The sequence below is a fragment of the Schistocerca cancellata genome, chromosome 1 (genome assembly GCF_023864275.1).
Source record: "Schistocerca cancellata isolate TAMUIC-IGC-003103 chromosome 1, iqSchCanc2.1, whole genome shotgun sequence".
NCBI classification, from domain to species: domain Eukaryota; kingdom Metazoa; phylum Arthropoda; class Insecta; order Orthoptera; family Acrididae; genus Schistocerca; species Schistocerca cancellata.
Window position 1 is genome coordinate 358,912,536 of NC_064626.1, and position 27,527 is coordinate 358,940,062.

At 40.5% G+C, this 27,527-nt stretch overlaps 1 protein-coding gene across 2 annotated transcripts in view; it reads left to right on the plus strand.

Annotated features, from left to right (window-relative positions):
- Positions 1–27,126, plus strand: part of LOC126174282 (histone-lysine N-methyltransferase, H3 lysine-79 specific) — a 94,231-nt gene extending 67,105 nt beyond the window's left edge. For both annotated transcript variants that reach the window (XM_049921022.1, XM_049921023.1), the window contains exons 6-7: positions 23,672–24,983; positions 26,420–27,126. In XM_049921022.1, coding sequence (XP_049776979.1) covers positions 23,672–24,983; positions 26,420–26,644 — 1,537 coding nt within the window. In that variant the 3' untranslated portion in view covers positions 26,645–27,126. The remainder of the gene's footprint in view (positions 1–23,671; positions 24,984–26,419) is intronic.
- Positions 27,127–27,527: the final 401 nt, after the last annotated feature.

A 27,527-nucleotide genomic window follows, 5' to 3' on the forward strand; every position in this document is an offset into this window, starting at 1 on the left:
ACGATACTGCAAACTTGATAATTCCTGTTTCTATTTCTGCCAACTTAGTTTCTGGCTTTTGTGAATGCACAATTTTATTTATGAAATTGTGGTACTGACTAATTTCTTAATAGAGCTTCTTTATGCATCTACTCCAACAGTCAAATTTCCATATGACTTGACTATGACACAGGCAGCACTTAAACACAGACCGTTCCAAAGTCCAAAGTGCATAATATCTTACTAATTCATGTTGATTTAGGCATGCTCATGTTACTGATACTTTATTTTATTAAATTAAGCCTTTGTTGTAAGGTTTTGATGCTAAGTTGTAAGCCATTTGCATTAGTACATTGCATATTTCAACATCATTTTATATTCTCTCACATTATGTAAAACAGTCTGACAGTGCTCCTGTAGTTAACCAATTCCACACTTGCAGAAACCTACTCGTTTGGAGTTAAAGGTGTCTTCAAGCTAGGTTTAGATTGTATTTTCAACCAGAAAGGAATTTTTGTGAGGAGTGGGAACATTAAACATTTGAAGGCACAAGCTCAAATGAAACAGCGTGCGAGAACGATGATTTACAAAACTAACTCCTCTTTTGTAGTACCAATACTTGATGCAGTTTTGTTGGTTGTTTTTCTTATAATGCAACTAAAAGGTGTCTCAGTTTTTTTGCAAAATGCCAGTTGCAATGAAACACCCCTGGGGAGGAATTTGTTGTGCACAACACCATTTTTTGTGCCAAAATGTGCAAAATATTTTCTCTTCAAATACTATGTAAATGAGGAGATGGGTTTTAGTTTCTTCTTAAGACATTAACATAAAACCATCAAAACTCATCACCATTTATAATATGGCTTAGGAATGTTCAGTGAGCAAACATAACATTCAAGCAAAAATACAGTAACACTCAATGCTTTGATTTTTGTTGCTTTTAATTAAGCGAGTGTTACATCTACACCAGTCTCTGCACTGAGCCTATTGCATGCAAATTTCACAGCTCACCACATATCTTAATTATTAAGACTTCTTGGTTGTGGAAAATCATTCTTGCCAGAATGATCTTTCTTGAAACAAGAAGACCCTTTTCTGATGTGTTTTGTCCAGTAGCACTCTCCCCACACAATACAAATGTTTTGAGGTGCCTCCCTGCCTGTATCTCTCCATTAAACTCAAAGTGAATATGTTGCAAATGTTACACCTTTTTCCACTTGTGACACTATTTTATAACACTTAAACGACTTTCATAAGACTCAAGTGTACAGAATCCAATTTTTAATAGCAAGACATGTAATATAACTTCAAATAAGAAAATGACACTTGATAAAAACTCTCATAGCAGCCAACATGCGTGTACTGCACACTGATGACTTTATTTATCAAAGTTATTTCATGTGGAAAATCAAACTAAAATAAGAAACAATTTTATGCATACCCATGGGAAAGCAGAAATGTGCTCAAGATACTCCACACCATGTTCACCTGTTAGGATGTCAACCATTGTTAAGTGGTTGGTTGTGGGTGGCAGTGGCTGCTGGCCACTGTAGAGTGAGGAAACTCTCGAGTTTAAATTGTCCTGATCTTGACACAGCCACGAGTTCTTTTGCAGAAAGTTTTGGTATTGCTGGTAGGTTAGAAAATGAAGCAAATTATCTTTGAGGTTCTGTGAGATTGCTACCTTTAGCAGACAGCTACAATGCAGTTTAAATAATGAAGGAAGTCATGGGCTAGAACTCACGATTTTGTGTACATTGCAAACATTTTCCACTAGACTGAAAGCAGATACAGCACTGTAATACCTCAAGTGGAAAGCTACACTTCCTCCAGACACTTTGGTAACCTACAGTGTTGCCAGATTGTACAAAGAACTTAGAATTCTGAAGTGCAGCCTGTTTTATTGGCACTTTGTGTGAATGATTTAGAATTAGTCTCTGTGATGGCTGGCCAGCAGCCATGTTTTGTGTCTAACCCTGTATCTCCTCTAAAATATTGAACATTCAGTGTGACATGCCAGGTGGACAACAGCTGGCAACAACTAGATGTCACTCTGACCTGTGCCACGTACACTAGTTATAGTAATGAATAGGCTGATATGAGTGTGTGGACCTGAGCCTATAGCTGACGGAAAGATGGTTGGAGGGGGGCTAAGTGGGAGTTGGCACGCAGTGGTACATGTATGTAGCAATTCAGCGTTGGGTGAGCTTGCTGAAGTTTCTGCTCATCTCAGTATCGTGGCTGGAGCTGATTGTGTTGGCAGATCCTGGCTCTGACAAGTTTTGACTTGTAACATTTGTTACTGATAATGGCACCCTGGTGTTGGGCTAAACGTGCAACCCTGTGTAATGATGATGCCTCATCTGTGGGCTCTGGCCTGGGTGCATCCAATGTCTGGGTCCATATGACTGGGCTGCCGATGTTACCATAGCTGGACCTAAAATATCCGAGGAAGCTTGTCAATTATGTTGGATTACACTGACAACATCATGTTTTTCATCAGATTACACTGTTGCACCACCCATGAATTGGACATTTGATAGAACAGAGCAGTGGTCAGGTGTTGGATACTGTTACACTCGCAAAATTACTGAAACTCAGATGATTCTAATTGCAGACAACTGTTACACTGTTATTTCAGGAGTTCCTTCTGTAACAAAGACATTTGATGAGGTCTGTGTCAGTACTTGTGTTGTAAGCATCGTCATACAGTAAATTTGAGGTAGCATCAACCACCCAGAATCAAATTGCCCTCTTGAGCTGTCCTTTATAATATAAATTTACCCACTCTCAATGGTGGTGTGGTTTAGGCCATACATATAAAGGCTAAACAGGAGCAGCTTCATGTGGGCATGCTGTTTGGGCCTGAACAATCCTTGCAATAAGCTTCATCTGTATTCCACAGTAATACTCCAGTGCTGATATTTAATAGGTGTCACACAGAAAAAAATTATTCAATGCACTGGATGTATTTCCTTTGCCAATTGTTTGAATCACTTCCATAGAACAGAATCTCACCCTTCAGATTGTTATATATTGCCTCATGAATTGAGCTCCTTCATGAGTGATTATGAGAAATTCACATCAATTGCATGTTGTCTTCTATTTGGTAACACAGTGCCTCAGATATGTCAAAATTGTAGTCGGGTGCCCTGGGCAAGTGGGAGAGTGCATCTGCCTCGAAATGTTGAGAGTTGGGCATGTAATGAGTATCATGCTAATTACAAAGAAACAAGACCTACATCCATAGGTGCTGCGCTGATCTCTCTGCTTGTTTGAAGGCTGAGCAGAGAGATCAGTAGTTTATGGGCTATACCGTATTTACTCGAATCTAAGCCGCACTCGAATCTAAGCCGCACCTGAAAACTGAGACTCGAAATCAAGGGGAAAAAAAAAATTCCCGAATCTAAGCCGCACCTGAAATTTGAGACTCGAAATTCAAGGGGAGAGAAAAGATTTAGGCCGCACCTCCAAATCGAAACGAAGTTGGTCCATTGCAATATGAGACAAAATTTAGGCCAAATGAATGACGATGCAGCTACAGTAGTTTGGTTCGAGTCGTAAGCTTAGCAGTTAAGCTTTACCAGGTAGCCATTGCTATGAGTCAGGCGCTCCGTCCGTATTTATACGGGTACCCTTCCTTTTCCACGTGCTTCGTCTGGTTTGAATTGATAACTTATTTTTCTTTGATCTGATAAATGTCGTTCTCTTTGTTATAGGTGTTTTAAGCTGAAAATGCATTAGTGTACTGCGTCATGCATTGTTTTCGCATTCTGATAATGGATGTTTACGGCCTGTCGCCGCTCGCGACATGGCTTGCTTTTATGCGCGCTACCGCCGCTTACTATTAAAAAAGAGAGAGAGAGAGAGAGAGAGAGGAATCGTCTCATTAGCGAAACAATGGCAAGAGACTGCTATTTGTTGTTACTTACACTACTGCTTTCTTTGATAATGATCAACAAGAACCAAATAATAGATTGCGGATGATAGAAGACGTTCTGAACGAGAGAATAGCGAAAATCTTTCTCCGTTTGAAAATCTTTGCAGACGCCTGTTTAGTACATTACATTCTGCACAGAAATTAGAGTCATCTTAGATTTAAAAATCTAGTCAATTGCCGTGCTTTATTTCTGACTGTATCACTATTAGGCATAAGAATAATACGAATATAAACATGAAATAAGGATATAAATATCCTTCCGCGTTTGCTGTTGTCTCACTCTAGTTTCATAGTTTATTAGGCAGACAGTATTTAAATGAGATAGCAGCAAACACGAAAGAATACATGGCAAAATGTTTATATTCGCATTATTCATATGGTGAAGAGAATACTGCATGTGATTCACAATTCATAAAAGTTCCTAGTAGCAACCATCTCTTCTCACAGGTAGGAAAAAATTCAGAACGTACAGTTGGCCATATTGACTAACATCCCAAACAGTCTTGCCAGTACGATTTTCGTTGTTCATTGAAATGCTGCTACATTTGAAGATTTACAATACGGAATTTGTATTTACTTCGTTGGATAATGTAGGAAATGCAGTGGTCGAAACTCGGGGCAGAGAAAAAAAGCTCGTCTTCCGCTCCGTTTTTTTTTTTTTTTTTTTTTTTTTTTTTTTTTTTTTTTTTTTTTTTTAATTTATTTACTAACGCAGAGGTTTTGGCGCCAGTATTTATCTTTGTGCCTGCAAAGCATGCTTGTGTAGCGCTATATATTCGACGGCAGAAGTTGGTTGTGGCGGCACCTACCAACATTTTGCAGAACTTCCGCGTACTCTGCACTCAATTCTAAGCCGCAGGCGGTTTTTTGGATTACAAAAACTGGAAAAAAAGTGCGGCTTAGATTCAAGTAAATACGGTAATCAGGTGGGACTTGGTCCCTTAGTGGTATAAATGAAACTTTTTTGCCCATAATTAAGGCCTTGTGCCTCCATTTCTGTTTGGGAAAATTTTTATTGCAACATTGATAATGTTTTAGAGGCATACACCACCAATCGTTAAATGGCATCAGCATTCAGTGCAGCAACAGTGTGCAGGTACCATGTTGCAGTGCACCTATTCATGATGCGAGCATTTTAAATGGCATGAAGGTTGCTAGGCAGAAGCAAATGTAACACACTTTCTTAATTATATGAAGACCTTCTAGCAGTTTGTGGACCAGTAAAAGGCAATATCTTTTTTGCACAACCAGTTCAATGGTTGCTCTGTTTGGGTGTCCTAAGGAATAAAATTTCCATTGTATGTCACTTTACTGAAGATGGGTTGTATTATTTTACATTTTTATGGTCTCACAGACTATTTTCTTCTGTGATGTACTTAGCCACTGGCTTAAGATGCACTTTGCTGAAGTTATGGCTTAAATATTTAACAATAAACAAAGAAAGTGTATTTTGCAATTGGACTGAAATCTATTGAAAGAAACTTCTAAATTTGTAACATGCTGCTCCTGTGATGTCATCTAGGCAGTTTACATATTGTGTTATTCTTTGGATGAGCTGTTCCAAACGTCTTTGGAATATGAGAGGCATGTTTTTACCCCAAATAATAACCAGTTATACCTGTACATTCCATAATATATAGTTAATGCTAAGCCAACTTCATTTCCATGTACAGTGGTAATTACTAGTAACATACTCTCCTGGAAATGGAAAAAAGAACACATTGACACCGGTGTGTCAGACCCACCATACTTGCTCCGGACACTGCGAGAGGGCTGTACAAGCAATGATCACACGCACGGCACAGCGGACACACCAGGAACCGCGGTGTTGGCCGTCGAATGGCGCTATCTGCGCAGCATTTGTGCACCGCCGCCGTCAGTGTCAGCCAGTTTGCCGTGGCATACGGAGCTCCATCGCAGTCTTTAACACTGGTAGCATGCCGCGACAGCGTGGACGTGAACCGTATGTGCAGTTGATGGACTTTGAGCGAGGGCGTATAGTGGGCATGCGGGAGGCCGGGTGGACGTACCGCCGAATTGCTCAACACGTGGGGCGTGAGGTCTCCACAGTACATCAATGTTGTCGCCAGTGGTCGGCGGAAGGTGCACGTGCCCGTCGACCTGGGACCGGACCGCAGCGACGCACGGATGCACGCCAAGACCATAGGATCCTACGCAGTGCCGTAGGGGACCGCACCGCCACTTCCCAGCAAATTAGGGACACTGTTGCTCCTGGGGTATCGGCGAGGACCATTCGCAACCGTCTCCATGAAGCTGGGCTACGGTCCCGCACACTGTTAGGCCATCTTCCGCTCACGCCCCAACATCGTGCAGCCCGCCTCCAGTGGTGTCGCGACAGGCGTGAATGGAGGGACGAATGGAGACATGTCGTCTTCAGCGATGAGAGTCGCTTCTGTCTTGGTGCCAATGGTGGTCGTATGCGTGTTTGGTGCCGTGCAGGTGAGCGCCACAATCAGGACTGCATACGACCGAGGCACACAGGGCCAACACCCGGCATCATGGTGTGGGGAGCGATCTACACTGGCCGTACACCACTGGTGATCGTCGAGGGGACACTGAATAGTGCACGGTACATCCAAACCGTCATCGAACCCATCGTTCTACCATTCCTAGACCGGCAAGGGAACTTGCTGTTCCAACAGGACAATGCATGTCCGCATGTATCCCGTGCCACCCAACGTGCTCTAGAAGGTATAAGTCAACTACCCTGGCCAGCAAGATCTTCGGATCTGTCCCCCATTGAGCATGTTTGGGACTGGATGAAGCGTCGTCTCACGCGGTCTGCACGTCCAGCACGAACGCTGGTCCAACTGAGGCGCCAGGTGGAAATCACATGGCAAGCCGTTCCACAGGACTACATCCAGCATTTCTACGATCGTCTCCATGGGAGAATATCAGCCTGCATTGCTGCGAAAGGTGGATATACACTGTACTAGTGCCGACATTGTGCATGCTCTGTTGCCTGTGTCTATGTGCCTGTGGTTCTGTCAGTGTGATCATGTGATGTATCTGACCCCAGGAATGTGTCAATAAAGTTTCCCCTTCCTGGGACAATGAATTCACGGTGTTCTTATTTCAATTTCCAGGAATGTATTTCCCACATACTGTTGATTGGATGAGCAACCAACAGAGTCAGGAAAAATCATTAGTCTACAATCACACTTTTATTTATGTAAATGACCACCGGTTTTAGACCAGGTCCCGTCATAAGGCCATCCCTTGGCTTGCAGTTGTCTAAGTACATGCATCTCACTATACTGCTACTGAAGGGCACAACAAAATGGAACACATTACAGTTGTAATGTGCACACAACACTTTATTGTGCCACAGGATTAGACTTTGTAAAGACTAAGTTCACAGTGCAGTCATAAAAGAAAGATGGAAGTATTGTACTAACTACAGGTGAACTTACACTGCCGTTAGGGCCATTTTCAGAACTAGATATGGCTGAAAAAAGTTTGCAGAACACACAGGTTCAGCTTGCAGCTGTTGATTTACTGAGAAATGTATTGTGCACAGTGTTCAAAACACTTGAAAGTTATCAAGAATATGTCTTAAATCAAATATAGTTTATCACTGAGAATAAAGTATGAATTTTGCACAGCAATTACACGTATTTGAAAATACACTGTATATCGTATTGTCACGTAGAGGAAGGTGTAAGTAGATGAATGATGAACACTAACTTCACCTTGCGCAGGTTTATTCAGCACTTGCACATACAAGAGCGCAGAGCAAACTGCCTCCGGTCAGAACAAATAGAGTATATATACAGCTATAGAACATTCCAATACAGTGATTCTTGCCATTTGTGGATACTTCTAGAATGTACTGGAACCGAATATAGAAATTAAAATTGTACAGTCCAGGTGAGTTTTGAACTCGATGGAACAGTTTAGTATCATATCCACTACACCACGCTGCTACTCAGCTTATTCTGTGACATTGCTCCCTCCTTAAGAGAACAGCATCTCGGTTTTACATCCTCCTAGTCTGGGAATGAATCATCAGTTCTGCATACTCCGACTCTCGATGACTGATGTTCGCCCTGGCGGTGATCTTCTTAGAACTTCCCTTGCTGCTACATTCTTTGTTACCTTTCCGCTTGTTGCCTGTTGCTGGAACTTCAAATTTACCCTGGGTTGCAGGATCCTTACAGGGCTTCATTTGAACGACGTGGATCGTGTCTCTGATCCATCGTCTTGCGTCAGGGTCGAAATCTTCAACTTCATAAGTAACATCGGACAACTGTCTTACAACCTTATAAGGTACAAAGTAGCACCTGAGGAGCTTCTCAGAGAGACCAACCTTCCGAACAGGAGTGAAGGTCCAGACGAGGTCACCAGGCTGGTAGACAACAGAGCGGTGGCAGTCGTTTTCTTGAGCCTGCAGTGTGCAGAGTCGAGCTAACTGCCGAGCTTAACTCTGGTTAACACTTGGCCAATGTAGTCGCCATCCACGTCATCAAGACGCAACGGAAACACAGTGTCCATGATCGTTGCCTCATGCCCATGCACCAGGAAAAATGGTGTAAATCCTGTGGTGTCTTGTTTGGCAGTGTTGTAGGCAAATGTCACAAAAGGTAGCACCTCATTCTAGTTACTCTGCTCAACATTGACGAACATTGATAGCATGTTGGCCAAGGTCTTATTAAGGTGTTCAATAAGCCCATTAGTTTGTGGATGGTAGGCAGTCGTCATGTGATGAGTAATGTTGCACTGATGGTTTAATCTCTGTCACAAGATTCAATTAAAAAACTATTCCTCAGTCCATAATTGATGACCTTGGGGCACCATGTTTTAATACAATGCCTTCCACAGTGAATTTGGCTACCTCGAATGCTTCGGATGTTTTCACGGCTTCTGTAACGGCGTAGTGCATCAGATAATCAATGCAAACAATAATCCATCTATTGCCACTAGCAGACGTTGGAAATCATCTGAGGAGGTCAATGTCAACACGCTGGAAAGGCATTTCGGCTGGTGGAATTGGTATGAGTTGCCCAGGTGGTTTCTGAGGAACTGCCTTTCTCATCTGGCAGTGCGACACATAGTGACGGACACTCCTAAATAAATCTGGCCAGAAAAATCTCTTGTGGATCCTATCATATGCCTTAATATATCCTAAACGTCCGGCCTCAGATGTGTCATGGAATTTCTGTACAACATCTAAGCGCATGTGTTTAGGAATCACCAGTAGCCACCTCTTTCCAAACGGATCAAAGTTTTTCTTGCAAAGTAATCCATAAACTACCTTAAATTCTCCTTTCACATCCTCTGACTGACTTTAGGCAAGCATAATTTGAGATATCTTGGCATCCTTCTTCTGCTCAACAGAGAGATCCTGGAGTGCAGCGAGACAGTCACTATCTTCATCAAAGTCTTGATGATCTTGCACAGGATTTCTTGAGAGACAGTTGGCATCGTGGTGTTTTCTTCCACCTGTGTACACTATAGTAATGTCATACTCATGAAGATGTAGCGCCCACTTGGTGAGTCGTCCTATTGGATCCTTAAGACCTGTCAACCAACAAAGAGAAGGTCTGTAAGAACTGTGAATGGCATTCCATAGAGATACTGTCGAAATTTGTACATGGTCCAGATAACAGTAAGACATTCTCTTTCTGTAGTTGAGTAGTTTCTCTCAGCTTTTGTAAGTGTCCTAGAAGCAGAGGCTATAACCTACTCTTTTCCATCCAAAATCTGCACAAAAACAGCGCCAATCCCATACCAACTGGCATCTGTGTGTAGTTCTGTAGGTGCTCTCTCATCATACAGACCAAGTACAGGGCCAATCATCAGAGCTTTTCGCAGCACATTGAAAGAATCTTGTTGAGCACCATCCCAGATAAATTTGGCATCAGCTTTTAACAACTCTTTGAGTGGCCTGGCTTTGATACGAAAGTCTTTGATAAAACAACGGTAATAAGGACACAATCCAAGGAAGCTTCTCACATCTCTAATACTTTAAGGAATTGGAAATTCCTTTATAGCTCTCATCTTTTCTGGGTCATTTGACACAAGGTGCCCAAGTATTTTGATTTCTTTTGCTCCAAAGAGACACTTTCTTGGATTAAGTTTCAGTCCAGCTTCTTGGAGACACTTAAGAACGGCCCTCAGTCTTTTTATGTGTTCATCAAATGTCCCTGAGAACACTATAATGTCATCTAAATAACAAAGACACATCGTTGTTCAAAAGTTGCTGGTGCATTACACAAACCAAACAGCATTACCTTAAACTCATAAGTGCCCTCAGGGGTGACGAATGCAGTTTTCTCACGATCAGCCTCATCTACATCGATTTGCCAGTATCCTGAGTACATGTCCATGGTTGAGAAAAACTTAGCCCCCTTCAGACAGTCTAGTGTATTGTCAATTCATGGAGGAGGATAAAAGTCCTTTTTATAATTATCTCATTAAGTTTCCTGTAATCAACACAAAAGTGCCAACTGCCATCCTTCTTCCTAACGAGAACCACTGGTGATGACCATGGGCTCTGCGAAGGCTGAATGATGTCATTCTTCATCATTTTCTTTACCTCGTCCCAAATTATTCGACATTCTGTTGCTGACACTTGGTATACTCTCTAGCTTATTGGTTGATAGTCTCCAGTGCTAATCCATTGCTTCACTGTTGATTTGTCTAATTTGCTCTTGTCCTGTTGATTGAAGCATTCAGAGAACTCTTGAAGAACGGCAAGTAGCTTCCCCTGTTGTTCCTTAGTGAGATCGGTGATAGTCAAGCTAGAAGATCTTTTTTTCGTAGCGGTAGTGCCAGTTTCGCCCACAGACTTGGCATGGGAGGTTTCTATGACATTCAGCTGTTCTGCAATTAATGGCTCAGCATTTGCTACGCACATGTGTCTTGGAAGGATCTGTGGTTCTCGGTGACAGTTAACTATCCGCAATCCACCGAATCTGTTCTTAAATGAAACGACAGAGGCTGGGAGACCAAGTTATTCTTCAGTGGTATGCTTCTCTTACATTCCACAACAAGATCCATGGGTTGATGCATGACATGACACATGACAGCTGCCTTTCTAGTGCTGACTGCAGGAATGATCACTTCATCCAGTACACAGTCTCCACACAGTCAGATGCGCATCTTCCTGTCCACCGTATCTCATCTCGTCTAGCATAATCTTCGAGCGACCACAATCTATAATAGCTTGAGAAGCTTTCAAAAAGTCCCATCCGAGAATGAAGTCATGACTACAATCGTGTAAGACGATGAATTATAAGGGCTGTGTATGGCCACTTATACCCACACGAATGACACATCTTCTTGTAGGTTTTGCATATTTCCCATTAGCGATCTTCAGCAGAAGACGTTTTGCTGTCGACAAATATGGTTTTCTGCAACTGGTAATGGTACTTCTCCGAAATGACTGAATATGATGATCCAGAGTCCAGAAGAGCTTGGGCTGGTCGGCTATCCATGAGGATATCAACGTAGTTTCCTATCATTTTTGCAGTGATTGACGGTGGATGATTTTTCTCTTTGGCGGCCTCACCTCCAAGAAAGGTCGCACCCTTAGTTTTCCAGGTTGCGGCAGCCAGGTGATCGGCTGGAGCTTCTAAACGGCGATGGAGACCTTGATCGGCATGTTGGGGAGTGTCCTCCAGCGGGTAGCTTGCAGCGATGGTGACCTACATCGTCCTGCATCCACATCTTCTTGTTCATCTTTGTTATCCTGGAATTGGCGTCGGCTAAGATCGGTCTTTTAGCGTGGGCGTCATCAAATATCTGCTGCCTTTCTCGACAATAGTGCAGCACATGTCCCGGTCATCCACAGTGGAAACATACTGGTTGGTTATCCTGGGTCCTCCAGACATCAGTCTTCCTTGGTGTCCAAACAGGTTCCTTATGTGGCATTGTGGGAATGTGAGTTTGCCTGGGTCTCGACTTTTTTACCGTTTTAAAAGGAAATGAAGGATGAGAGATTGGGTTCAATGTCTGTTCCACTTCCTCCCTTATGACCTCTTAAAATGTCTCTGTTTTTTGCTCGCCGTGCAATCCAAGTGCCTTCTGAACTTCCTCTATCACTATCTGAAGAAGAACACTTGTGAAATTAGTTTCTTCCTCCACCACATACATCGATACGATGTTTGGAAGCCATTCAAACTTCTTGCGTATAGTTCCTTTTTGATGCTTTGTCTTGATATACTGGCACCATTTTATGAAGTTGTCTGCTGTCAAAACCTCTTTCAGGAGTAGGGCCTGGTATGTGTCCTCAGCAACACCCTTCAGGAGATGTGCAACCTTATCTTCCTCCTTCATTCGAGGATCCACTATTTTACACAGCTCCAAAACATCTTGAATGTAGGATGCTGTCGTTTCTCCTGGATGCTGTGCCCTGCACTTTAATTTATCTTCAGCCTTGCACTTCTGTCGTTGTGTGTCACCAAAATACTTGCGCAGTTCCGCCTGGAATCCTTGCCAGCTTGTGAACTTCTCCTCATTGTTCTCATACCATTGCTTGGCAGTGCCCTCCAAGCAGAAAAACACATTAGCCAAACACACGGTGTCATCCCATTTGTTAAATTTGGCTATACACTCATATACCTTCAGCCACTTGTTTGAATCTTGGCCATAGTCACCAAAGAACCTGCAAGGATGTCTCATGTGGTGGCACATGGTTGCTGTCATCGTGATGTCTTCTTCTTCTGTCTCCGATAGATTGCAATCTACTGAATATGAATTGAACTCAGGTTTCTCGCCATGTAAACGACGGCTCTGTCGCGGCCTGAGGGGAGCCACTGTGTCATCAATAATGTGCGGTATCACAAGTTCCAATGCCCAACATCTCCACCAGAGTAGTGTCACATAGAGGATGGTGGAAGTAGATGAATGACGAACACTAACTTCACGTAATGAAGGTTTATTCAGCACTTGCACATACAAGAGCGTGGAGCGAATTGCCTCCGGCCAGAACATGTACAGTATATATACAGCTACAGAACATTCCAGTACAGTGATTCTTGCCATTTGTGGATACTTCTAGACTGTACTTGAACCGAATATAGAAATTAAAATTGTGCAGTCCAGGTGTGTTTTGAACTCACAACCTTTGATGCAACAGTTTAGTATCATGTCCACTTCATCACAGTGCTACTCAGCTTCTTCTGTGACAATATCATACACACAAGTTCTGATACAAACAGTGAAAGATAATGGGGAAATGCTATCAATAGCATTTTTTACAGACATGTCCATCAGTGTCCTTACCTGTTTCATACATAGCAAACTTCACCTCAACTATAGAGATAATGCGGTGGTTGTTGTTTTTGGGTTTAGGGTGCTCATCATCAAGATTATCAGTGCTTAGGTAGTCTGTTCACTAACATAGTGGAGGAGGCAGCCCATAACTGTTGCCACATCTGTTAAATAGGAATGATAGTGTCTTATTTGCTCAATGCTCGGAGCATCAAATGATGATGAAGTTTTGATACTACTATTTTCGTACTAACTACTGTTTCACATGTCATTGACTTATTTTGGTGCAATATTGTGTGAACCAGAAGATAATGAACTATTGTCATTCAATGATTGATGATTATTCTTGCTGGCCAGTGTGGCCGAGCGGTTCTAGGTGCTGGTCTGGAACTGCGCGACCGCTACAGTCGCAGGTTCGAATCCTGCCTCGGGTGTGGATGTGTGTGATGTCCTTAGGTTGGTTAGGTTTAATTAGTTCTAAGTTCTAGGGGACTGATGACCTCAGAAGTTAAGTCCCATAGTGCTCAGAGCCATTTTTTTATTATTCTTTGGAACTACGAGCAATTTCTATGTCATCACCAATTGCTTTATGCATTTATGGTGCTGCATCATACAACAGAGCTTTTTCAGCAATATCAGTGAGGCATAGGTCAAGGACCAAGAAGACAGTCACAAAGCATAGCTTATCATGAATTCTTTACAAAAAAAAGTAGCTTTGCCAACTGAGTCTGTGACCAAGACTGCATGAGATTGATCTGTTTTCTTACGATATTTATTGACATGTAGTCCAGCTTATACTTTGTGAGATTGATGCCTGAAGGAGTTGGTTGATTAGTAAGTCACAAATATAACCAAATAAAATACTACTAGGATTTAAGAGTGATATTAGTTTCTGGATTACTTCATGTAAGTAGTTATTTGAAGACAACTGTAAAGCTCTTTTATGAGTAGAACCAATGTTATTACTTGCTTCACAGTAGAGTAGAAAATGGAGTAAATAATTAACCCAATAATCTTTGAAAACTTTCAAATAGGGAAGATGGAACAAGCTATGCTGACAGTTTCTGCTTAATCATCTTCATTAATGTTGTTGTTACTGCTGCTGTTGTTGCTATTTTAACTGCTGACAGCAAAAATCAAGAAACTGATCATGTTAATGTTCATGGAATAAAGGTCTTCTCACCACTTTGCTATTTTAACTGCTGACAGCAAAAATCAAGAAACTGATCATGTTAATGTTCATGGAATAAAGGTCTTCTCACCACTTTCCTGTGCAGCTAGATGCAGAAGATTATATTCTGTAGTGAAAGTCGCTATTGGGTGTAGATTCCAGACAACACTAAATAAAAAGAGCATGCAACTTGGCTGTCAAAAGTTATCAACCTAATCAAATTCGAAGGCACTTACCAAAATCGTCGTATGCATAGTATAACCATACACTTTAGTATAAGCATTCCAAAATAAATTGAAATAACAGTGATCGCTTGTAAACAAGGGACTAATATGATGTTTGACAAACAGTTTGGTATAAGTTAATGAACTGCTTGCCCATCACTTCATGGTGATGTTTAATCAGCTACATGTGCCCCTGGCGCTAGCCATCAAACATATTTGTCATGATCTTCATGAGTAGCGCAGAGTGTGGTGTGATTGTTTGCCTTAACACCATCTATAGCATCAGCATCAAAATTATTTTACAGTGGGGATATAAAAAATTTCTAGCATTTGGGGTTCCTGAATCTGAAGTGCCACCAGTCCTCTAGTACTGTTGAATGTGGGCATGTGTCATTGACCACCATGAGCCATGCTGATAAACATTGTGTGTCTCAGAGAATGGGGACTGGGATAAATTGTCTTCCTCATAGCTGCCCATGTTAAGATTTTATGGGTTCTGCCAAACCAAACTCTCCACAGCTTTGGTGGATCATCACAGAGCACCAAAATCCACAATAACAAGCAGCAATTGACAAGCTAGTCCTCCAGAAAATGGTATAAGTAAATCAAAATTACTGAATGTTACAGTGCACAAGAGTGTCATAACATTCATTTTGTGATAAATAGAGAACAGGAGCATTTGAAAAGGTGTTTTGGAAAAAATCTTACAGTTTCAGAGTTGTTAAACAGCTGTCCTATGCCACTCGGTAGAAACAGCAGCATTCTACCAGAGCACCATGAGTCTGGGCCAGTATCCCATAATATCAGAGAGGTACAGTGCTTTAGTGTAAGTAAAGGTATTGTAAACTGTAGAGATGTAAATGCATCAGGAACAGCTCCTCGCATGTGGGTACTATTTTACAGGAAGTAGCCTCAAACAAAAACCTGATGTGCATAGTAGAGTTGCTCTTACTTCCTAACCTAAAACTCCATAACAAAAACAAAACACCTTGGTAAAGAGCAAGTCATTCATATGTATTATAAAAATGTATGTATGTGTGTATCTTCATTCGTTCGTTTGTTCCACATACCCTCCTAAACTGATGGATCAATTCGAACCAAATTTGATGCAAATGTTGCTTACTGCCTGGAAAGAAGTATCGTGGAGGTAAGAATCACCAACATATCAAAGCAGTGGAGATGAAAAAAAGAAGTTACACATAATTTCATATCTTTACAAAACTTTTTCTCATGAGTATTCACCAAAAAATGACGGAAGGAATAAGTTTATGGATAACTACATTTTCACTGTTGGTGCAGTAAAACCGCCACATGAGGTAGAAGTTTCAATATATTACTTCTTTGCTGCTAATTCTATTCCCAACACTTTATGCAGACAGTATCTACACATGCCGCTGAATGTATCTGTAAAATTATTTCATTGCATGACACACAGTTCAGAATATAAGACATCATGAACAGTGAGCTGCATGTAAATGAAACTGCAGGGGGAAGGAGGAGATGTTCAGAGATAGGGGGAGGTGGAGACGGAGGGAGGTTGGGGGTGAGGAAGAAGTGGAGGCAGAGGGGGGAGGAGATGGGCAGGAAGAGGGGAAGGGGGAGGAGGAGATGGACAGGGAGAGGGGGAAGATGTGGAGGAGGAGGATACAGGCAGAAAGAGAAGGGGAAAGAGAAGGAGATGGGCAGAGAGAGGTGGAAAGAGGAGGAGATAGACAAAGCGGTGTTAGAGGTGGACGGTGAGAGAAGGAAATGGATAGAGAAAAGAGGAGTACGAAATAAACAGAGAAGGGGAGGAGAAGGTGAAGAGGGAAGGAGGAAAGTCAGGAGGTGAAAGAGGAGATGCACAAACAGAAGACTGGAATAAATACATACTCGGACACCAGGTACCCAGCTAGTAGAGAATAAAAACAACAGTTAATCATCAGATGTATGGTAACTAATACTATCACATTTGAATGATGTACCTGACTCCTATGCAGATGAACACACTGATGCTCCTCTTGTTTCATATCCTTCCTCAGATGCTTCACTTAAAAAGAAAGATGAAGAGGACAACTCTTTTTGAACAACCGATAGAACAGTAAGTGAAATGTGAAAGGTTTTCTGAATCATATGCAGGAAATTAAGTTATTTGCATTTGGGGAGGGGGGCGGGGCACTTTGTTGTGCTTGCAAGAAACTGATTTTAAACCATCAGACACCGTCTGGATGCAGAGTTAAGGGAAAAATGTCAGTAACAGTGGAAGATATATATATTATTTCTTTGTCCGTCTCACCAACAAGCTTGAGGCAGTAACTGTAGAAATTTATGTAGGGTGAGGTAACTAAGACAAGCCATCTAAAATCTGTTCTGCTTGTTGCTCTGGACACCCTTGAAATGTGGATGGTGATCTCAGTTTTAAGCAGCAGTTCCACAATCATCTAGAAATTCAGGGTATCTTTCTTGAATCTGTGTTAGGCAGTACAGTTTAACTTAGTCTTTTATAAGTTTTGTTAATGGCATTTGTAAGTTAAGATATTCATGTCACAAAGAATTCTGCATACACCCAGAACTATATTATACAAAATGTAGTAAAAAAATTCGTTATGTTCAGGCAGATAACAAATTTTCTGTGTTTTTCTTGATGGTGATAATACACTGTTCGTATGTGGAATCATCATTCTTACTCTGTCTTGTCACCAATATCTTTTTAAGGAAGTTGTGACAATGTGACTCAGTGATTTGTGCTGCCATGGCCAGCCCACATGTTGCTCTAACGGTGCATTTTTGCTCTACCTTATGGCTCACAGGCATGGTATGGCGATGATGAATCAAACCCATTGCGTCTTACTGGTCCATTTAACTTGGACCATCACTGCTCGCTCTGATCCTTGCCAAGCGATGATATCGAGCTGGTTTGTGTTTCGCATTACAACCATCACCACATGTCTTGAAATGTGAGCCGTGATTGGCTGCTTCGAGGTCACTCCAGAAGTGTGATGTTTGCCTCTGCTAGTACTCTGCTCAATATGTGAACAACTTCAGGATAATTTTCCCAGCAGGCAGTGAGCAGCGAGGCTGCAGTGTAAATGAATGTGGCAAGGTATGATGTGCCAGCAGATGGCGCAAGGTGCCAGCAGTGAGGCTGCAGCGTATACATATCGTAAGGCTTCCTTTCTTTAAGTTTCTGAGAACAGTTTGTCTAGAGTGATAGTGATTCCACTTAATTGCGTTAGTTGTCTTAAAATTCTTCTGTGCAGTAGGGCTGCCTGCCATATAGCGAATACAGTGGAACCTCGATTTTAGGTTCTCCTATTTTATGTTTTTTACTGATTCTGCACCAGAAATTTGTAGCCCCTGTGAAAAACCCACGTGATCAATGCTAAAAATTCCCAAATTCACGTTTCTTCCTTGTTGGTTTACCTCGATTCTATGTTCTAGCTGATGTCTCACTTGAATTCATCTAGTTTTCTTCCTATTGACATTGAAGTGATTGAACAAATTATAAGTGAATCGATCCCAGAATTTAATTCTTCTCCTCATAGGTAGCAATTCTACCAACACTCATATGTCAACTGACATAACCTTTAGTACCTCACGCCGCGGAAGTCGAACACGCGCCAGAACAAATGGACGTGGTCATCCCATAGAGGGCTCCGCGTCCGCGGCGGCTATTCCGTGCAGCGGCTCTCGCGCAGTGAGGGCACCACCGCTACGTCACGTGCAGACAGCGGCCAATAGCCGCTCCCTCTGGTTTCGTATATAGGGACCTGCTCTGCCCTAGTCCAGTCAGTCTGGTACTCGCTCTGAATTGAGTTTCTATCTCGGCGGTACTGCGTTCTTGTCGTTGCTTGTTGTTGACTTTTGCCTGGCTCTGGTTCCGAGTGGATTTACTGTTGGTGTTTGGTGTTGTGGTTTCTACAAACCTCCGTTGTTTATCTCTTCCTTGTTGTGTCGGTCATAGTCGGTCGTGGTCGGTTGTTGTCGATTGTTGTTGGTCTGTCGTCCAACTTGTCCTGGTGTTTACCCGGTGGTGCGTGCTCCACCGCCGGCAGCTTCCCCGCCTGGTGGCTCCGATCCGCAGCCCAAGACGTTCCCGCAGTTGGTTGTGGTTACTACATAACCAAATCACAAATCCATAAACAAACAAGAAAAAATTTCAAAATTGTACATCAGATACGAGACCTCTTAGGAAGAGAAGTGAGTTTTGCCACTAGTAATACAGTAGGGTACGTAATTGAAAAGAGTATCACTTTTGCTAATCATGTACAAAATAATTAAGAGCCATTTTCCAACACACTACTGCCTTTTTTTTATATTCACCTTGAAAATAGCAAAAATGTATAGCCTATATGTTAAAATAAACTGAAAGCTATGATATACAGTGGAAACTGCTGGGTTAGAACATCTCGGATGTTTGTAACATCTCAGATGTTTGTTTTCCACCTGCAGCCAATAGTTTTATATCATGGTGATGTCATGCTAATGTGGTGGCTTCTAGCATATAGAGTGATAAACAGCAAGCTATATCAAATGGAGAGACTGCATTTTCCACTTAGGTTTAATTTATATAGTTAATGCCCTTCAATATCTTGCATTAATTTTACTTGCAGTAGTGGAGTTTGGAACCTGTCGACAGAATCTGGAATGTGTTGTGCCTCTGCTGACTGCAGCCAATGTAGCCTACTCCATTTGCTATGTGCAGAATCACAATTAACTGAATGTATTCAGTGAACAGTTGTGTAATGGCTTGTTTGTCTTTGTTAGGGGACTGATGACCTCAGATGTTAAGTTCCATAGTGCTGAGAGCCATTTTTTGTCTTTGTTGCATTCCTCAGTGGTGTGTAATATATTGTGATGGCAGACAGGTAGTTGTAAATGTAACGGATTGCTGGGCTAGAGAAACACTGAAATCACAGCACACTTAACTTTATTTCATATTCTTTGGTATATATAAGTACTATATGTGAAGGAAAACTTCTGTGTATATACATGCTTTTACAAAACCAGCTCTGTTTACACTACAGCAAACGACGAGTTTGAAGTGCAAACAGTGTGCGTTGGCAATACTTCAGAACACTCCACTTCAACCACTTAGCACAATAAACAAGGAAAAGTTTACAATCAATACACTAGAGGTCACTGCACTTGTGTCACCAGAGTATGCTGCTTTACCATTAGCTACAGAAGGAAACCACACATCACCACATGTTAGATTCCAATGCCTTTCACCATACCTCACAGTTTTTGGTTTAATTCACCATGTTCATCAATTTTTGCTTTTTCCTGTGTGAGCTCAAAGGAAAGATCTCACAAAAAGTGTGTTTTGACATATAATTTGTGTTCATATTACGTCGGAAAATAGCTTGATTACCTTTTACCTGGATATCAGTTTCAGTTTTTTGATGTGTTTTTATTTGCTGTTACACATCTGTGATCTTTTAAAAACTGATGAAATTTGTTACCTCAAATTATTGTATAATCTTTGTCTTGTATATTTAATTTCCTTCACTTATACAGATTTTATACAAAGTATTGAAGAGGATTACGATTTTTGATCATATATGCCAATTACACATGTTTTTGCTTTTATTTTTGGGGTTTTCATGTTTTCCTCAATTCCTCATTTTTCTCTATTTTGTATTTTTTAAATCTGAACTGCATGAAAATGTAAGATATGGGTTTCACTATATTACCTGTGCCTGTCCCTGTCCCTGGTGACCTGAGAGGTGCATGCTGGTGGCCCCGCCCCATGGAGCAGAATTGGAAGGGCTTGCTGCAAATGGGCTGCCTATCTCATAACTCTGTTTTGCTTTTTAAGTATGGAATCAGTCACTACAGAAATGTACACCAGTTGATAATCTGTCTACCCTTGGCAATAAGGTAAGCAGAATTTTTGATTCTGGGTAGCCAGCACTGCCATGCTGGAGGATTTTGGAATCCCTGGATATACTGTCCTTATGCAGTATTGCAATATCACTTATTTTGGAATCATTAACATGATTTAATCACTTAAAACATAGAAAGCTCATTTCTCTTTAGAAGCGAAAAATACTCATCATAAATAATTAGGTAACTGGATGAGGATGTCTTTGATTCAAAACAGTCTAGACTACTGCAGTGCAGAATTAGTCTCTAATGATGTCATTGTTGATGATGCGTTAAACCCTGATCTTCCTTCCTTCCAATGCAGAATGCTGAAAAGAGCAAGGAAGTCAGTAATTTTCAACAACAAATTAAAACTTTCTTCCATCATGGATTTCACATCAGAGAGTTATTGAACTTCATCTTTCACTTTCCAAGACTCTAACAAGAAGTGCTCTTCCATTAATATGCACACACCACACTGATCAAGAATCTGTGGATGAGTAAAAGATAAACCGAGGCACTCGCTAAAGTCGTATTTGGTGCACTTCTGAAAGATTCTGTGGCTATCTCCTGTAAGGTACCAAGAGTGATTGTGAATGTCAAAATAAATTCTGCGTCCTATCTCTCAAAAATCAAGGTCTCTTTCCTTCACAACACCAATGAATATACCAAACGCAATGTACAAACGTTTCAAGCACAAACAATCAGTGAAAGCTTTACAAGTTACGTAAGCAGTGAACCAATTCCACAAACATGAGAACACCTCAAGAATAATGTAATTAGAGCACCAAAAGTCATAGCTATAACAGAAGTCCCTGATTCTTGTGTTGTTGTTGTTCAAGTTTTGAATGATGTCATGAAAGTTTGCTTTAAAACATTTTCATTCACCCTTTTGCAAAACACTATTGGATCAAAAGTATCAAGACACCTGTTAGTGGGTGGGTGTCCACCCTACACCTTTATGGCAGCTTGAGCTTTGCTGGGGACACTTTCAGTGAGGTTCTGACAACAAATGGCAGCTCATTCTTCCTCAAAAAACCAGAGAAGGTAGCGAAGTTGGACGTTGGGGTCTGAAGCAATTCAGGTCAGGACTCCGGGCAGACCAGTCAGTCCATTGCAGGAATGTTATTGTCCATAAACCAGTGCCTCACAAATGTTGCATTAAGACAGGGTACATTGTCATGGTGATAAAAGCAATTGTTGTCTCCGAATCAGTCCTCTAATGTACGCAGTACACAATGCTATCAAAAGTGTTACATCTGAGGACCTTACAGGAGTGCAGGTAGGTGATATTGTCAACAACTGCCAATATTTTGATAAGAGCACACCCTGCCATTTTCAAGGCAAAACTGCAGCAAGTAAGCACTGTGCAAGCGAATTTAAAACTTAGGTTTTCAGAGAAACTTTGTAAAGATAAAAAAAACACACACACACACACACACACACACACACACACACACACACACACAGTAAACACTAGCACCATCACAAAGTGAAGATGACCAGTGTCAGAAGTTATCGATAGTGAAATTAAGAATCAGTGGATGAGGTTGCTTAAATTCTATCCCTCAGTTTTTTGACAAGTGAGACAGCAGGATTCTAGACAGAATTTAAACAAAAACCACCATCTCTATTCATAAGGTTACTTGCTAATTTAATTTCAATAACTTCCTTAATAAAACTATCCCAGCAGCTGGAAGTGTGTCAGACTTTCCAGATGTTGCTGTAACTTCTGGGAAACAAGGCAGCTTTCAATGGATGAACCAGTGTTGTACTTTCCCTTACTGGCTGTGACATAACTTTTCTTAATGCGTAAGTTTCCTTTCACATAGTAAGTTACTTGATAGCCTTGTCCTTTGGTGAGCACTGAGTAAGTCACAGGCAGATTGTATTTAATGACATGAGCCTACAAAATTAACCTCCCAGTCAGATGCAGTAAGAAGCGACGTATGTTTTATGCATTTGGTAAGAACTCATCTAGGTTGAAAACTTATAATTGGTGCCCACTGAAGCAGCAGTTTGTCACAGGATGTCTGTGAAACAGTTGATGGGAGAACATTTATCAGTATGAGCAGCAGAACCAACAGGGGATCTCTGTGGCACTATTCATGTTCAGCAAGCAGTGAAAGTATGATTCTTCTGTTAGTTATGGAAGAGTATTGTTCTGTCTTATTCTAAGCTGAAACTAGCAAAAGTGAGACCCTATCTTTAAATGCTGTCTCTTGTTTCTGTTATCTAATGATAACAATTTGTATGTATCTGTGAAGAACTGTTTTTGTTTCTCAAGCTGAACTGCACAATTGTTCTACCATCCAGAGACATAGAGAGTCTTTTAACCTTGCTCTGTAGTAAATTGAAGTAATGTCTAGAGTTTTGGGAATAATTTCTTTTTGTTAAGTGTGTACATTTCTTAAGTTACTATCACAATTAGAAACTGCATACACTTTTGATTTTAGTGGAGACAGTGATGCAGCTGTAGCATATTCTTCAACTCAGTATCTTACAGCTCTTGGAAGTAATTCTCACTCATTTATGACCATATAGGAATGTAACTTCAAGAGGGCCTACTATTTCAACATTAAAAAGTCTGTATGAATGTTAAGAATTCTAAATCGTAATTAACTATTTGACCAATCCAAACTTAGCATTTCCTCCACTTCTTTACCACTTCTGCAAGTCTTGAGAATAGTGTTGTTCCATTTTCATGATTAAATGTACTCTTTTAGAAGCCACCATAGAACAGTATCTAAGTGCTGTAATGTAAGCTGGTGTGGTGGATTCTTATAAGATTTTGAAGGGCTTTTATTTTGTAGATGGAGTCCCTAGTGTACACTTCATAGTTTAATTTCCTTCGGGTCTTTGGCTGCTGCAAATATCTCTAAGTTATAACACAAATATATTTTGATTTGAAAATATGAAGCCATCAAGTCTCACCTTTTCCTGCAAAAATTGCTAAGTAAGGGAAGGGGTTTTCTGTATTTATTTAACAAGCCAGCCCAAGTTTTATATCATTACTAATTAGCAGAAAATGGGCAGCTGTAGTGCACTCATTAACTGCATATTATAAAAGCCAACAAAAACTGGCACGGAAGATGTTAAATGGAGTGCTTTCACATCAATAAGAAAAACAAGACTTATGATATGTTAATGTTTGTGATAATTTTGCGCATGTACATGGCCCCCAGTTAATGTTTGTGATAATTTTGCACTTGTACACAGCCCTTTCTTTCATATGTCTTTTTCCTGTCACTAAAAGTAAATCAATTTTCACAGGACACGTGATGTGAAGAGCCGGGAAAGTGGGCCAAAAAGCTACAGAGATGAACGACAAAAACTTGCTGAAGGGAGAATACATAGAAAATTATTAGATGACCAACGGAAGAAGGTTGTAAATGAGAGGAACCAGAATACAAAATCTGGGGATGCTCATGCCAGTCAAGAACTCGATAAATCTGTTTCTTCAAAGGACACACATCCCAGAAAATCTTATAAGGAAATGAGAGATATAGATAGAAAGGGTGGTAATGAAAGACACAGTAGCAAAGATGATAAAAATATTAAAGAGTCAGAAAACAGGAGAAGTTATCGAGAAAATGAAGGAAGAAGACATGACAGATATACATATGGAAAAGATGCAGAACATAAGAGGAGTGGCTATGGCAATGAACACAGGAGGTCATCTAATTCACATAGTGAATCAGAGACAAGGAAAAAATCTATAGACAGCAAAGTTCAAGAAAAAGACATCAGTGCTAAGAAACTAGTTGATGACCCTGGAGAGCCTACTGATGGTGCCTCAGAGGACAAAGAAAATAAGGAACAGTGTCATGAAGAAACTGAACAGGAAGCAGTGTCTGGTGTTGAAGATAATAGTGCACAATTAGACATTGTTGAAGAAGCAGCTAGTCAGCAGGATAACAAGAAATCTGCGAAGAGGAGCAGTTCTGTGGGCGGACATGGCAGTAACCAGTCATCTCAAGTTAAGGCCAACGAAAAAATAATTGTTGATATAAAAACGAAAGCTGGTCAGCCACTGAAAAGAAGTAATTCACTAGATTTTACTAATGTTTGTATTGATTCAAACAGCAAGGGCATAGATACTGTAGTGCATGAAAAAACTGATAAACCGGACAATTTATTAACTGAGGAGACTGTTTCCAAGAATGTTAGCAGAGCTGAAGACAGAAAAACCTACCAATTTGATGACAATAATGAACAAAAAGGAAGTACCAACCCAGAAAATGGCATGCTCCTTCCCGACTGTGGTGAAAATGATACAGACAGCCACAACATTAACACAGATGAGGAAGCAGTCAGCTGCAAGGAAGAAAAAGAACAGACACTAGATCAAGAGAATGGAGAAAATCAAGACCAGGAAGCAGACAGTGTGCAGAATATAAATGAAAATGAAATGTCTGCTTGTGAAAACTGCGAACTGAGAGATGACCAGTCTGTGAACAAATCCAGAGATGTAAAAAGTAATGATAGTTCAGTCTCTTCCACAACTTCGGGGAACGCATCTGGCAATATTACAGAATCAGAAAGTAAGCGAGATCCTCGTGCTGAGAGAAGAATTAGAAATAAGGTGAGTAAAATGTATAATGCAATGGCAATTATTACGTATGCTGTTAACATTCATATGAGGAATATGAAGAGCCAGTGTGTATGCTCAGGCTCACAGGTTAAGTTTACACATGTAAAAGTTCAAAGTGGAAATACTCAGTGTTAAGGTATGTTGAAAAAACTCTGTTCCTAGCTTTCTGAACACGATTGATAAATAACTGTTTTTTTCCCATGAAGGAGGGTCAAATAAAAATTATAAGTGTAGCAGTAAAAAATAAAAAATGGTGCCAGTAGCCTTAAATTGGTAAAACTTTGCAACTGCTGACATTAAAAATCATCTTTGGTCTGCAGTCAGATTGAAACAAAGTAGATTGTGGTCTGCAGGTGTTGTGTTGCAACCTGACATTGCATGGGCCATTTATCAACAATAGCAGACTAGAATTTTGAGTGTCTTCAGCATCAACTATACTCAACACCACATCCTTCCCAGATTTATTTTGATATGTTTGATCCACTCAGAGAAGCACTGGGTTGGAAGAAGTGCCACTCTATTGGAAAGGTATGCCACGTGAAGCATATGTGATTATGAAGACCATAAAAGATTTCTCTTATACAACAATTTAGGCTCTTTGTAAATGCTGATGAACTTTCAGTGGGCATGGGTGAGACTATGTCGAAGAGAGATACAGTTTTGCGCCATGTGTGAACAATAAAAATTAAAAAAGGAATTTATTTATATTTTCATTTGACTCAGCTCATAGTAAATCAGACAATGTGTCAGCTTAACATCAAATAAAATATCATGCATGAAACCTGTTTCTTTATGTCATTTGGTCTGTCTTTTGAGATAAAGTTTCTACTTTTTGGACACACACTGTCATTCATGACCTCTGTGTGCTAATTTTACTATAAAGTGTAAATAATGATTGTGGTACTTTTAAGATGAAGTGAAGTGTTGATTGTCACATAATTACAAAGTCAGTGATTGCTTGTGTTTAAGTCTCTGGACTCAATGGTGGTCTAGATTTGGAAGGGTAGGAATGATTTTGGAGGAGGACAGGGGATGATGAAAATAATGGAAGGATTCATAGAGTGATGAAACATAGTGGAAAGAACTGCAGGTTGGGGCTGTGTGTACTTGTGAATTTTTTTCTGTTTGGATGGAGAGGCCATTCTCTGTCATCTGTGTTGTGTTTTGTAACAAAGGACTACAGTTTCAGCATTTTTTTCCTTTGTATAGAATTTAAATGTAGTTGTAATCCCACATTCCTAAGGGTAAGAGATGAAAACCACAAATAATAAACATCCTGACAGGCTAGTTTCAATACCTTGGTTGTTCTTCCTGCTTAGAAGTGCATTTTGGGCATAGCTTATTCCAGTGTAGAATAAAAATTTTAATAAATTTCTTCTCCAAATGAGAACAAATGAAATCATGTGCAAAATTGGTTTTCCTTGCAGGATCGACCAAGTATCGAAATCTACAGACCAGGTATGGGAAGATTCAGTATGCAGCGTAAAGAACGTGAAAAAAGTGCAGTTACTGGTAGTAGCCTGGAACAGGATTCACCTTCGACAAGCCCATCTCCTTCGCCGTCTTTACGCCCAATTTCTGCAAGCAGAAGTAGGGCAGGCCAAGAACTTCGTTCCATGACCTTCAAACGTAGTGTTAGCCGTGAAAAATAAGCGCAGAAGCAAATAACTTTGGTAATTACATTTGAAGCTGCTTCTCTGAGGTGGAATATTTTACTCCTGGTCATGTCTTTCTGTGTTGGCGCCCTAGATGACTGAAATACACATGCATGTAATGGAAATGTGTTATTACCTTCAGTTAAAAACATGTTGTTCTTGATACAGATGTCAGTGATGATTGTGATGGTACAGAGTGATCATACATGTGGATGATAGCTAATGCTCAGTGAGAGGCTGACATATGTATCTTATTGACTGACAAGAATTCTTACTTTGATTTTCAGATAAATGATCCATTGTACAACAGCAATGTAAATTGTATGAAACATCTTTTAAATTTGTTTTCAAAAAGTAAAACAGAATGGCAAAGACGTGGCAAGAAAATCTCTTTGTATAAGTAACTCAGAAACAAGAGGAATTGTTGACATGAAACATGATAGTTGTTGAGGAAAATAATAAAGATGCTATTTCCATCACTCTTTGTTTTTTTTTATATTTACATAGAAATCCTATTCTGATTGATGATAATATTTCTTCGCAGGTACCACTTCATGCTGTTTCTTTCTGTTTTAGTGTTACTGTTGCTCCCATTTGTCACACAACCTTAGTATTACACAAATGATGCAGTTTACATTAAGTTTTAACTCCATTTGATACAAACCCCACTGTTATTCTGGAGTTACGGTCTCATTTAGCCTGTTAGCATAAAAGTGTGGTTGTACATATATTATTATTAGCTATCAGATCATCAGTAATGTATGATATCATTGTTTGTTATTTTGTGTAGCTACATAGGTAGCCTTCCAAACTAAAACACCTCCAAGTGACTTCTAATTTGATAATAGAAGACTAAATGCTAAGATAAATGCATTCCGTC